General features: G+C 38.3%; 1 protein-coding gene across 6 annotated transcripts in view; it reads right to left on the reverse strand.

Moving 5' to 3' along the window:
- Positions 1–13,789, reverse strand: part of UXS1 (UDP-glucuronate decarboxylase 1) — a 141,909-nt gene that overhangs the window by 14,042 nt on the left and 114,078 nt on the right. For all 6 annotated transcript variants that reach the window (XM_072621780.1, XM_072621778.1, XM_072621779.1 and 3 more), the window contains one exon: positions 3,925–3,968. In XM_072621780.1, the coding sequence (XP_072477881.1) occupies positions 3,925–3,968 (44 nt within the window). The remainder of the gene's footprint in view (positions 1–3,924; positions 3,969–13,789) is intronic.

Below are 13,789 nucleotides of genomic sequence, written 5' to 3' on the forward strand. Positions count from 1 at the left end.
CTGTATTTATCAAAGAAAGAAAACTATTTCTTTAAAAATAAAAAGAATTCTCTTCCATCAATTACTTCAAGCTTGTGGAGATTTACAATGTAAAAGGACACCTGGTGAATAATGTAAATAGGATGCCAATGAACGTAAAGAGAGTAAATCAAGAAAATCTTGGCTTGTTGGCATAGTTTTAAAGTGGAAAGGAACTTTAGAGATGATGGAACCAAAATGATTTAAGAGTCCTGAGACTCCTGAGAAGAAAAATGGCACTGGAGTCAGAGATCTGGGCACAGTGCTGGGGCCACCACCGAGGAGCTCTGTGACCTTGGTTACTACTATTCAGTTGTTTCAGTCACTTCCAACTCTTTGTGATACCATCGGGGCTTTTCTTGGCAAGGAGACTACAGCAGTTCAGCATTTCCTTCTCCAGCTCATTTTATAGATGAGGAACTGAAGCTAATAGTTAAGTGACTTGCTGAAGGTCACAGAGCTGGCAAGTATCTGAGGCCAGATTTGAACTCAGGAGTCTCCCTGACTCTGGGCCAGGCACTCTATCCACTGCACCACCTAGCTACCGATGGGCAGGATTATTTCAACTCTCTGGTATTCAATTTTCTTACTATGTGAAATGGAAATAATACTTACACAACCTATCTGGAACACTTTTATCAGAAAGGATTACATACGTGTTAGCTAATATCATTAGACTTTGATTTGATGCGGATGCCTGAGAAAGGTGGGATGACGGGAAATAAAATGTGAAAGTGATGAATTCCCCACCCAAAAGTTGGGTAGCAAACTCTATTTCAATATTTATCTCCAAATATGAAGTGCTAAGTAGTACTTCATAGTACTTCAACAGTACTGCTACTACTAGAGCCCTTTTTACCACTCCCTCTACTTTATGTGTGCCTTGAACTGTTTCAATTGTTGAAACAAATTTTCAAAACCAATCTCTTAGCTGGTGGCTCAAGAATAAGAGATGACTTACTCCAGAGTTTTACAAATTGGAGAGGGCCGGTAGATAGATATTTTCCCTTCTTAGAACAAGGAGGTCATTCTTTTGTACTTAAGAAGACTTGACTTTGAATCTTCTTCAGATACTTAGACTAGGTGTGTGACCCTTTCAAGTCACTTTCACCTCTCTAGTCCTCAGTTTTCTCATCTGCAAAATTGAAAGGGTTGCACCCAACGGCCTCCAAGGTCTCTTATAATTGTCTAAGTCTATTAACCTAAGAGAAAGTAGTCTAGGAATGGCACTAAATTATATTTGTGACTAACTTTTCCTTGTCGCTATGATGGCCTCTACACCATGTAACCTACTTTATCCAAGTACCAGCCAAGAGACTATACAGCAGCTGAGGGGAACATCTTGAGCATCCACCCTGTAAAGTGGGATGGGAGAGAACTTCCCATAACCTGGAACTCAGGGAGAGTAAGTCAAAGATTATTTATGTGTGTGTGTGAGGGGGTGATTTCCCAGTCTCAGAGTACTTCTCCCCGAACTTTCAGCCAGGACCTGATTCTGAGTACAGAAAGAATAAAGTACAAATTCACTTCTGGGGAAAAGAGACCACTGGAAAGTTTAAAGACTAAGTTTATCCAATTAACAATTTTACCTTAGGGAGGTGGGGAGAAGGGAATCTGGGTTCAGATTCTGCTTTTGGCACTTAATACTTTTATCAAGACAATTAACTTCCCTGGGTCTCAATTTCCTCATTGGTCAAATGAGGAAAATGAACTAGATGATTTAGAAGGGTTAAATGACTTACTCATGGTCACATGGTTAACAATTGGAACTGGTTTCAGTATTCTCTGCATTATGCTGCTGACCATCATTGCTGGCTGCCTGTATTCTCACAGAGCTTGCATGTGGAAGAGGGTGCTGGGACCAAGAGAGAGAAAGCCTGGAAGTATTTTGTCAGTGGCCTATGACTAGCACAGTGCCTTTTCATGCAGTGAATTATGACAAATGCTATCAGCAAATTGCAGTATTATCGAATCCACAGGATTTTGTAGAAAACAAAATTTAAAAATTAATGGAATTGTTTAGATTTTCATTGAGCTCAACAGAATTTAAAAATTATTATGAGTTACAATAGAAATTAATTATATATGAAGGAGTGTGCATATGTTATGCACATGTCTGAAGTCTATCTATCTAATCATCTCCTAAGATATGAATTGCTAAGAAAGCTAGCCCAAGGGTTAGGTATACCTGAATTCAATGCATACTAAGTAGGTTACCCTGGCTAAGATGCTTTCTTAGTGTCTTAATTTCTTAGTGCCCCAGAAAATTCTAAAACTACATAAGTTATAGATTGAGTTGTCATTAAATTGATGGGAGTTCCTTACTTTGATGAAAACACAGGTTTGGGTCTCTATTTTTTGTGATGAAGATTTTTACCCCCTTTAATTTTTGAGTTTCAAATCTTCAAAATAAATAATATTATAGAAACCTAGTTTTTTTTGTTTTTTTTTGTTTTTGAAAAGTATTCTCCTCAGGTCAGAATGCTTCATTAGTATCCAACATAAGATCAAAATGAGGGAAGATTGATAGCCACTCATTTAGATAATTCATTAAAGTTTCATGTGCCCAAATTCTGTAGGCTTCCTAGGAAAATATTAGAGTTGACTGGAGGGAGGAGAAAAGGACAAATGGAGGTCTGAAAATGTGGAAGTGATGAAAAGCTAATCTTTGGTGGAAGTTCTACAATATACAGAGAAGTCATAAGTTTAAAAGGAACTCTGAGGACACATGCTAAGAGGGTCATTTAACATAAATAATGTTATGATCCATGAAACTCCAAAGTTACTTTTCTGAGAAGGCTGACAATCTGTGTATGCTCTTTAGGGATAATGGCAAAAGATTTCCCAGAAATAAAGAAGAAACAAGTACACTAAATTGTTTATTTAAATGATTCCTGAGAATTCTGTTCACCTTCTATTCTTTGGTAACAAGGAAACAAAAAACAGAACCCTTTGGTTATCTTTACTTTCTGATTTTTCTCTGCATAGTAAAGGGACAATTATTTAGATGAACAGCAAAATGCTTTGATTTATTTTAGATTAAAAATGATAAGCTTATTTTTATTAGTAATCTTAGGTCACATGGGACTTAAAAGATCCTGCTGTACACTCAAGGGGGAAAATCTAATATCTAAAGTTATAAGTGGATTTTTTTTTTTTATCAATCTAGAATCTTAAAAACTTTAATAGTGGTTATTTGCTACAAGTAATAAATGACCATTTCCACACAATATTTTGTTGCTATCTTTTTATCAGAGACACAAAAATCATTTACAAATGCAATTTTTGAAAAATGGAAATGAGTGTTTAACTATTTTTCATTCCAAACAATAAGATCTACAGAGTGTAAAGACGTGTCCAAGTTCTTCAAATATAATGAATTTAATGTCACATTTTCAGGGTTTTAGTGGCTACCTCATCCAAACTAAGGAAGCCTTGTCCAAAAGATGACACAACGTGCATAGCATTTGTTGGTGTGCTGCATCCAACAAATCTTTATCATCAAAGCTGAGGTCAGAAATTATACTCATTAAAAGTCATACTCAGTACATGACAAATGCAACTAAGAAACACTAGATGGCAGCATGGATTAGGAGAAAACCCACCAAAAGTGGGTTAATTGCTAACAGAAACACAAAACTTGGATTTAGCGTGATTTAATTTTAAAGACAAGACCTACGGAGGCTTTTTAGTTTAAAAAGAAAATCTTAAAAATCTGAATTTATTTTAAAATGGAAAACGGGTCTTTTCAAAATTCCTGTTTTCCAAGTGTATCTTGGAACCTTTACAAAGTGAAAATGAAGATTCCTTAGGACCACATCTTATCTTTCCCCAGAATATCAACACTGGATAATAGACCCTTCAAATTAATTACACATGACAAAAAACGAATATGCCCTTCCTTACCTGACGTACTGGAATGCACGAGTCTGAGACCCAGAACCATATACCTAGGAAAACAAATAGAAAGCCAGTTTGGAACATACTAGTAGACAGGGGTGTGCTGGCAAATGTTTAACAACCAAAAAAATATGCAATCTTAGGCTTTGAGTTCAATCTTCATTATTAACATTTTCTTACCTCAAGTCTAGATAATCTACACAACAGTAAGTCAAGCCTTGTTTTGTAACTTTTACCTATTTTAGAGGTACAAATTCTTGCACTGAAAATTTAACAATTGCCCTGGATCCAACACAGAGCTCCCGAATGTATGGAGAGGATCAAATTCCACAGAACACAAGTTAACTTGAAAAGAATATACCTAAGTGTTGGTGATGTGATTTCTTCACTCCCAACAAAAGTTTTTCTTAATTATTCTCTCCCATGGCAAAAGGGCTGCAGACTAATATTAACTCACATTTACCTAATGCTTTGAAAGCTTACAAAGTGGAATTTGAACCCAGGCCTTCCTAACTCTAAGCCCAATAACCTAATCGACTATGCCATGCTTTGTCTCATGCTGATTGGTAATTAGCTAAGGCAGCCTAAAAAACAGCCCTAAGAACTGTCCTGAGAACTCTTTCTGATGACCCACACAGAATGTTTTGTACCTGAGAATATTAATATATACTGTTGAGAAACTGGATCGTTACATTCTTGGCTCCTCGATGAAATGGTCTGAGCTTTCCAGTCCTCCTATCTTAATTACCTTTTCTAGTACTGACATTTAGCATTTTATTTTTAAATGCTTAGGGCATAACTAGCCAAGACCAGATAGCCAACACCTGCCATTTCTGAACTGAGTTATGATTACTTCCTTATACCTCAATGTTGAGTGAGAAAGCTACTGGGGATCAGAAAATTCTTATACAAATAACCATAAATCCTTTAAAATATTTTCTTCAAGTAAAACTACAGAAGGGAGAATGTGGTAGCATAGGTGATTTGCATATAGTGGGTAAGCCCTCAAATACTCATTTTATGAAATTTTGGAAAAATATAGAGCAAGAAAAAAAAGCTAAATTAAATGGTTCACTTACCTCAAGGGGGAAAAAATTGGGGCAAGAGATGATGTAGTGCTTTAATTTCTTTTTGTGTTCAGACTTGTGATTTCATTCATAAAGGGAAACCCTCAGATTAGCAACTATTCTGCAACTTACTATCTTAGAAAACTTACACCAAGAAAGGCTCAAATGAAGTAATATTTATAAAGGCAGTTAGCCCAGGGCCTGGAACAAAGTAGGCACTTAATGGATGCTGATTCCCTTCCCTTCCTTAAAGGAACATCCCAGGAATCAGTATTCGTCAGAGACAGGAACCCAGCTTTTCTAGACTTGAGATTAGCTCTCTTTTCACTGTACCACACAGCTTTCCTTATGGTAAATAAATGACTTCAAAAGGAAGGGATAAATATCCTCTTGGTAGAGCCGCATTATGATGACAAATCACTTTCTCTGCCAAATATCTGCATTTTATTTGTTAGAAAGATTTCTTTTTTCAATAGGGGTTAGAGGGTGGAAGCAAGGGAGAGAAAAGTATGTTTGCTAAGAGAAAATAAATGTTTTTAATACATGTATGCAATATTTCTGAAATAATTTTTTTTTTTTTAAAAAGAAAAATTGGTGTTATCATTTCTTGCACCTGTTTTTCATCCTGGGTTGTGGTCCAAATTGCGACATCAGAGGTTCTACAGAAGGATTCTTAGAGGGAAGCATATTTCACAGCCTCCTGGCCAAGTGTGGAAAGGTTTTGCTTTCTGTTGTTGGGTGGGAAGTAGAGGGCTATTAGAAAGATTGTCTTTGGGACCAGATCCTCCCTTGACCACAGCAACAATACTGACACCACTATAATAGTGCCTCCTAGTAGTACCATGACTACAAGAAATAGCCTCCCTTGTTCCCCAATCATTAGCTCTGTTAATTAGGGATAAGTCAGTTGCCACAGGTACACTCACTCTATCACCCAAATTTCTAGGGAGCTCAGAGCTAGGTGGTAGGACTGAGTGGTTAAGTGATAAGTTTTATATACATATATATATATATATATATATATATATATATATATATATCTATAAAAAAGTAAAGTGACAAGCTACATTCTGAATCAAAAAATGTGAGAGTTGGAAGGAGTATGAGAAATCATCTAGTCTAGGGGTTTTTAATCTGGATCCATCAACTTGTTTTTAATAACTATATTTCAATATAATCAATTTCCTTTATAATCCTAAGAATTTTATGTATTTAAAAGTATTACTGTGAGAAGGGGTTCCGAGGCTTTAGATGGCCAAAGGAATCTGACAAAAAAGACGGGAAGAACTGACGCAACCCAACCTTTTCCTTCTGCAGCCAAGGAAGCTGAGTGTCCAAGGGACAAAGTGAATTAATTTCCTAAGATCACATAGAAACTGAGCAGCAGAGAGCCTTGATTCCAGCCCAGGCTTCCTTAGCTCTCAGTTCAGCATTCTCTCCATAACATCACACACTCCAACGTTTAAAGAATTGTTTATATATTCTTGGAAACTTCACATTTGGAAAACAGTTGGTAATACCTACTGGAGTTTCCTTTTAGCCCTTGTGGTCTACCGGAGTCTACAGGAGGCAGCTAAGCAGCTCAGCAGAGAGCAGTGGGCCTGGAGTCAGGAAGACATGAGTTCAAATCCAGTCTCAGATACTTGCTAATAACTGTGTGACCCTGGTTAACCTGTTTGCCTTAATCCACTGGAGGAGGAAATGCAAACCACTCCAATACCCTTGTTAAGAAAACCCCACAGACAGCATTAGTGTGCTATAGTCCACAGGATCAAAAAGAGTTGGATACAACTGAACACTCAAAAATCTATACACTACAGACCAGGATGGAATAAGTATGGACCCGGAGCTGGACAACTAGGGCTGAATACTACCTCTGACAATACTTGTGTGATTTCTGGCAAGTCACTTAACTCTCCCTCAGCCCTAATTCCATACTCTAAAAAATGAGGATGCCAATAATGCTTATACCAATGTCATTGTGAGATGCAAAGGAAACAGTGCAAATGCATGAATACAAGCTCTAAGAGTCATTTATGATAACAGTTTTGCTGTTGCTGAGTCTTTTTCAGTCATGTATGACTCTTCATGATCCCACCTGGGGTTTTCTTGACAAAGATACTGATTTTTCATTTCCTTATCCAGCTCATTTTACAGATAAGGAAACTGAGGCAAATGGGATTAAATGACTTGCTCAGGGTTTAAGGCTGAGGCTGGATTTGAACTCACAAAGAGGAGTCTTCTAGACTCCAGGCCTGGTGGTCTGTCTACTATCTACTATGCTATTTAGTATGCTACTATAGCAACAGTAGCAAATCAATTTAGAAAATAAAAAGCCCTTGTAACTCAAAGGCAGATTTGATAATAAGTGCTACAACCAAGTTAGTCAGCCACCAATGATAACAATTAGGAATTAAACAATGAATTGGCTTTTATAAGGTGCTTTAAGGCTTACATAATGCTTTACAAATAATATCATGCTTTATCCTTACAACAGTCCTAGGAGGTGGGTACTATTATTATCCCCATTCTACAGAAGAGGAAACTGAGGCAGAAAGAGGTTAAAGTGTCTCACCCAAGGTCACACTGCTAATTTCAGGGGCTATATTTGAACTCAGATCTTTATGAGTCCATCCACTATTCCACCTAACTGCCCAAACATGCACATAGATGGCTAGTATTGCCAGCACATTTTAATACTTTCTATAAATATATTCCATGTTCTATCTGGAAGCTTTACTATAAGTATACCAGTTGCCCCATCCAGGGATACTCACTTGCATAACATTTTCCTCAGAGGACTAGAAAGTTGTACAATTAGTGTTCAATTGTGATAGACTCTCTGTCATCCTGACAAGTGTAATTCCACAGCAAAATGTCTTATTTTTTCCTGAAATTCTCAATTACTGCTTTTCTCTAGTGTGAGCAAACACTGAGATGTAAAATCCCTAACTTACCTTCCTCTTATTTTTTGACAAGGGTAAGTAGTTAAGTCCTGCCAGAAGGGTGCTTTGTGAAACAGGCAGCCAGAAGACAGTTTTTTCTCTTTCAAAGTGGCGTCTATGGAGTTCATTACGAACACCAACTCCCATGACTAGGCTCTCAGAGTCCTCCTTCTTACACCCCTTCCAGTTCCCACTTGGGAATTTTAACTGGCTTTAGAAATCTTAGGGTTCCTGCAGCTACAGGCTTAGTTTGAGACAGGCCTAAAGGATGAAGGCTGATTCCATAAAGTCAGATGTGGGAAATGGGGAACGGTTCTCCCTGATTCTGATGGATTCCATGGCCATCCTGGGCTTTTGTCACATTTGAGGGAGAAGGCTAAGAGGTAAGATGGTCTGCTAATCCTAATTAAATAACGTGAGAAAGGAATTTTTACATAATCAATCTGTGACAATGTCCCTCATATCTTTCCCGAAGTCACACACTTGGGAGGCGTGTTGTGTTCATGATGGCTCTGAGTGAGTATAAATAGTAACAGCTTCTGTTCAGGGCAGAAACTCAAAGGGTCTTCTTCTCCTAGACTGATTCTTTCATGAAGGCAAACTATGCCATCTTTTGCCTCAATTCTTACTTAGCCTTTAATTTTGGAATGGGTTTTGCTTTAGACAAATTGAGACCTGAGAAAAACCTTTGCTTAAAAAGGCCAAGATTTCCCACTGCAGCCAGGGCATCGCCAGCCATCCTGACCTTGTCACTGGACACAGCTGTGCCTCACTTAAATCCAATTCACTTATTAGTCAAGATAACACCCTCACGATGTCATTGGTCCTCTTCAAGAACAAAGGACAAACAAGAACAATCTTCAGCAGTTATTAAGAATTGCACTGAAGAGGATGCTGGACTTGAAATCAGGATCCAAGTCTGAATCTTGCCTTAGTGACTTCATAGCTATAACCCTAGGCAAATCACTTAGCTTTGTCGAGCCTCAGTTTTCTCTTTTGTAAAATGGCGATAATAGATGGTTGTGAGAATCAAATGAGACAAGACGTAAAAATCAAAGTACATTTCTATTATTATTAATAATTGGTGTTTAAACTTTCAGGGCAGGGATCAAAGGGTCACAGAAGGATCTCAGAGGTCATCTAGCTCACTTCCTTAATTTCAGAGATGAAGAAATTGAGAGGTTTCTTCAGAAGCCAGAGATGTCAAGTGGCCAAAGTCACACAAGTGCTAAGTATGGGGCTGGGGCCCAGGTCCAAAAATCCCCTCTTTTTTCCACTGTACCATGATGCCTTCAGTCTCTTACTTTGGGTTGTCTGTCTTGTGGCCAGCACATAATGGGCATCCACTGTGTGTCAAAGTCTGTGTGGGACACTCATATACGGTGGGAATGACTGACCTTTACTATGCTGGTCTCCCATAGAATTCCATATATCTGGATATGCTTTCCTACCTGACAGGTTTTCCAGGTAGTAGAACTAGGTCATTATGGTATAATAAGCCTAGAGCTGGAAGAAATTTGAGAGACCACAAACATCATTTTACAGAGGAGTAATCTAAGGCCCAGATGTTAATTCTTTAGCTGTGGTATTGTTCACGTGCACTGGGCTATGGGATGATCATAGTCAGACTGCATATTGTGGTCACTTGTTTTAATTACTGACACACATCATTAATGTGTTAAGAGGGGTTCCAGGGGGTTGGAGGACAGACAAGATTATGCTTTGTAAATAAGTAGGCCAAGCCTATTACCTGGAGAGCTTCAGTTTCATGGATCCCTAAAGGCAGGTTTAGAGGCACAATACCACTAAGGATCTCTAGTTGTTCCAACATTTGCCATTCTTATATTAGGACAGAAAAACAGTCCAGTGTAGTGCACAGAGCCTTTGGACTTGAAAGCTGTGTGATCCAGGGTGAGTCACTTCACTTACCAGTGCCCCATGCAATCGTTTAAAGCTACAAGCTGCAAAACAGGTTTCTGACACTGAGGAAATCACAAGACTGGTACGAAACAAAGACAGACACACACAAATGCACAAACACACAGAGGATACTCTCCCTCCCACTCCTCCGCCCAACAACTGGTTCACAGAAATTAAACAATGGGCCCTGGGTCATACAGCCAGCATATGCCCATCTACATATATGCAGGGCAGAAGATGACAGTACTAACCAGCAATGCCATGGCCAAGCAACAACACTTAGGCAGTCTCTTATCATGTTAACTTACAGATGATTCATACACGAGCATGGTCACTGGGTTCTATTCTCATATCTCTCCAGCTTCCCTCTTTCTTCTCCCAACTCTGTCCATTTTAGACAGAGCCAGCTGTCATGGGAAGAAATACTTACTTTAGCACCCCACTCCCACAGAATAGTATCAAATAATCTTCTCCCACATGGGCTTTCACCCTATCTCTATCGGGGTTGCCTTAGGAACCCCTACATTCTAACTGCTGTCTACTGAAGTAGCATTCCTTTAGAAGTCACTGGAAACCTACCCCACTTTGGTGTAGCGGACAAGGCCCTGGACTCAGAATCAGGAAGATTTCAAATCCCACACAGCCTCACTAGTGGTGTGACCCTAAGCTGAATCACTCAATCTCTATGAGCCTCAGTTTCTTAATCTATAAAATGACAGAGTTGGATTCAACGGCTAAGATCTTTTTCAATTCTAAATCTATGATTCTGATTTCATGATTTATTCTGGGTGTCTCCTGAGCACCACTGCCAATGGATTTCGATCAGCACAAAAGGTGTAGGCACGTATATATGTGGAGGGGAAAATGCTTGCCCTTACAACTTGGATGCGGAAGCAGGGAAGGGATTTGCACGACTCCATTGAAACAACATTAAAAAAGGTAGGTAAGTTCATGGTTAAATAATAGTATATAATTTAAATGGTACGGTACCCATGGGCAACTCCTCCATCATTCACAGCAGGAATTTTTTTAACCTTTTTTTAATCATGGGTCCCTCTGGCAGTCTGGTAAAGTCTATGGCCACCTTCTCAAATAATTCTTGTTCCTTACATTCATAATAGAAGGAATGCTAAATTCCAGTAAGAGATTAACAAAAATAAAGATACCATTTTTGCCCCCATTCAAGTTCATGAATCCCCTGCAATCCATCCATGGATTTCAGGTTAAGAACAATATATTTTTCTCTGAGAAAAACTTTCTAAGCTCCAAAACTCTGATTTAACAGAAGGAACTTCTAAAGCAAAATTAATACATTATTAGGGATTCCTAAAAGGTATGTTGTTTTTTTTTTTTTTTGGTCAGGCATAGTGCTTTGTTCAAATCTTCTAAGTCACCCACAGGAATGTCCCTTTGGCATACATGTGTTTGACAACTGTGAATATTTCAACCACACAACTGTAGTCTGAAAGCTTCTTCCTAAATTCCCCCTGTACCAGAGAGCAGCAACTCTGCATATGCTTAATGTCAAAAGAATAATAACCCATGGTAACCAAGAACCTACAACCAAGATGAGAGTGCTAAGAAACTTTGTATGAAAATATGGTATGAGGGAGAAGAAAAGAAAAAAGAAAAAGGTTTAACTGAATTTCCTTGCCCCATCTCATACACACAAGCTTTCTATGCGTAGGAATAAAGAGTGCTTGAAGGGGCAGGGGCATGAGGCACAAATACAAAGTGTTATATTAAAATTCAAAGTGGACCACACACCAACTCTCTCCTCTAAACATGACAACAGTGAGGTCAAAATTTCAATAGATTCTACCTTATTTCCTCTTTGGAAAGGAAACAGAAAGTTTCTGGAGGAAAGAACTGATTACATGAGGATGGTACTCTTTGCAACTATTTAGTAAATGACAAAGTTTAAAAATGATTAGGGAGGAAAACCAGCTACACACAGTGATGAGTGGGACAGTGAAGACCAGGACGGGGGTTATACTTCAGCTGCATTTTCATATGTGCTATCACCTCCTCCTGCTAGTTTCCACAGTCTGCCAGTTTCCATTTGTGGTTTTAATTTTAAAACCTTTTACTTTTCTGATATAGCCATAATTCAGAAATCAGAAAAAGTAGCTGCCCAATCAAATAACTGTAAATATTAAGGTGTTTTTTTAGATTCCCTTTAATGTGACTTCCTCTCCTCTGTATGTCTTATTGGTACAAAGTTGTTTGCATTTTGTCTCCTCATTATACTGTGAGCTCTCAGAGAGCAGGGACTGTCTTGTCTTTTTCTGCCAGCTTTGAGCCTACTGCCTAGGATATAATGGGCATTTAATAAGTACTTGATGACTTGACTTAACTGATTTTAGAAGGAATACCCTTCAAGTATCCATCTAATTTTTATTTTCAAAAATATGGAATAAAAATAATTCCTGAAGAAAGGCTAAAATCAGTGACACATTCATACTTTAATCCCTCAAACTGGAAATATTCATACCAGTTTGTCATTTATTTTTCAAAAATGAAACTGAGGCATGAATGAAAAATTCTTCTAAAACTTTACTGAATAACCAGTTTAATCTGAAACAAGCTAAATCTGTCTGGAAAAAGCGATGGAATCATGGAACTTGGACTCAAATTCCACCTCTACTGGTGTGGCCAGGCAAATTGCTTAAACTTTTTGGGCCAATTTTCTCATCTTTAAAATCAGCGGGCTAGACTAGGCAACTCTTCTACTTATTAAAAAAAAAAAATACTATTGCCCTATTTTTAAAAGCTCCTAAAACTCAAATATATGTGTGTATACATAATACATATACATACAAACACACACACACACACGAAATTTCTAAAACAGTTGATTCCACTCAAATTCTGAGTTATAATGTCTGTGATTCAGCTATGGAATTTTTTTAAAAAAGAACTTGCAAATGATATCTTTTTTTTTTTTTTTTTTACTGTTACAGTACACAACCAAGAGGTGGCCTAAAAATCGAGCCTTTGGGAAACAATTTATGGGTGACTTTGTTAAGGGCAATTAAAGAAGCTAAGTTGGTACTGATACTAAATATTCCTTTTCCCTTAGAAATGACATTTAGAAAGCACTCGTGAGAAAAGAAAGGATATGTGTCTCTTTATTTTCCTTCCCCTAAGGAACTAAGTTTTTTCAAGTGGATTGTGGAGAGGGAGGGAAGGTTTTCCTTCAATCTTTCCCAAGATAACAGCCAAAGAATTAGTTGGCATGAAATTCAAAGATACCTCTAACAGAGCTGGAGAGAGAGAGAGAGAGAGAGAGAGAGAGAGAGAGAGAGAGAGAGAGAGAGAGAGAGAGAGAGAGTGTGTGTGTGTGTGTGTGTGTGTGTGTGTGTGTGTGTGTGTGTGAATTGCTTGAAAAGTCACCATACTGTAAAGTTGCTCTGCAAGTATGATAAATGAAAAAAATCCAGACAATTTTTAAAAGAGAAAAAAAAAAGCAAACCTTTCCCAAATGATCTTTCTGAGGACTAGCTCTCTTTTCACCTTTGCAGACTAACGATTGAATGCTTTGGAATGAAGTGCACTCACTGATGGCACCAGCCATCCTTGCTTCCTCACCACGGAAGCTCTCCAGGCACAAAGACAACATGTGAATTATCGCTGCCTGCCAACAATAGATCTTAGTCTTGTGACACACCGGGAGGCTCATTTGGCTGCCTAGCACTTGGGTTCTGACTGCTGCCAGGAGGCTAATGAATCAAGACCATGCTTCTAGGAAGATGTCTGGCAGTTTGTTCTTGAAACCAAAGAGCTCTGATCTCATAAAAAGAAGGGCTTTTGTAATATAATAGGTGAAAAGAATGAGGGAAAGAAAAGTAAAAAGGAATGTCTGTTGGTGATCTATGTGGCACCAAAGACCAATAGAGCCCTGATTGTATTCTAAGGGGGGCCCAGAACCTCTAAAAG

The sequence above is a fragment of the Notamacropus eugenii genome, chromosome 6 (assembly GCF_028372415.1).
Source record: "Notamacropus eugenii isolate mMacEug1 chromosome 6, mMacEug1.pri_v2, whole genome shotgun sequence".
Taxonomy (NCBI): Eukaryota; Metazoa; Chordata; class Mammalia; order Diprotodontia; family Macropodidae; genus Notamacropus; species Notamacropus eugenii.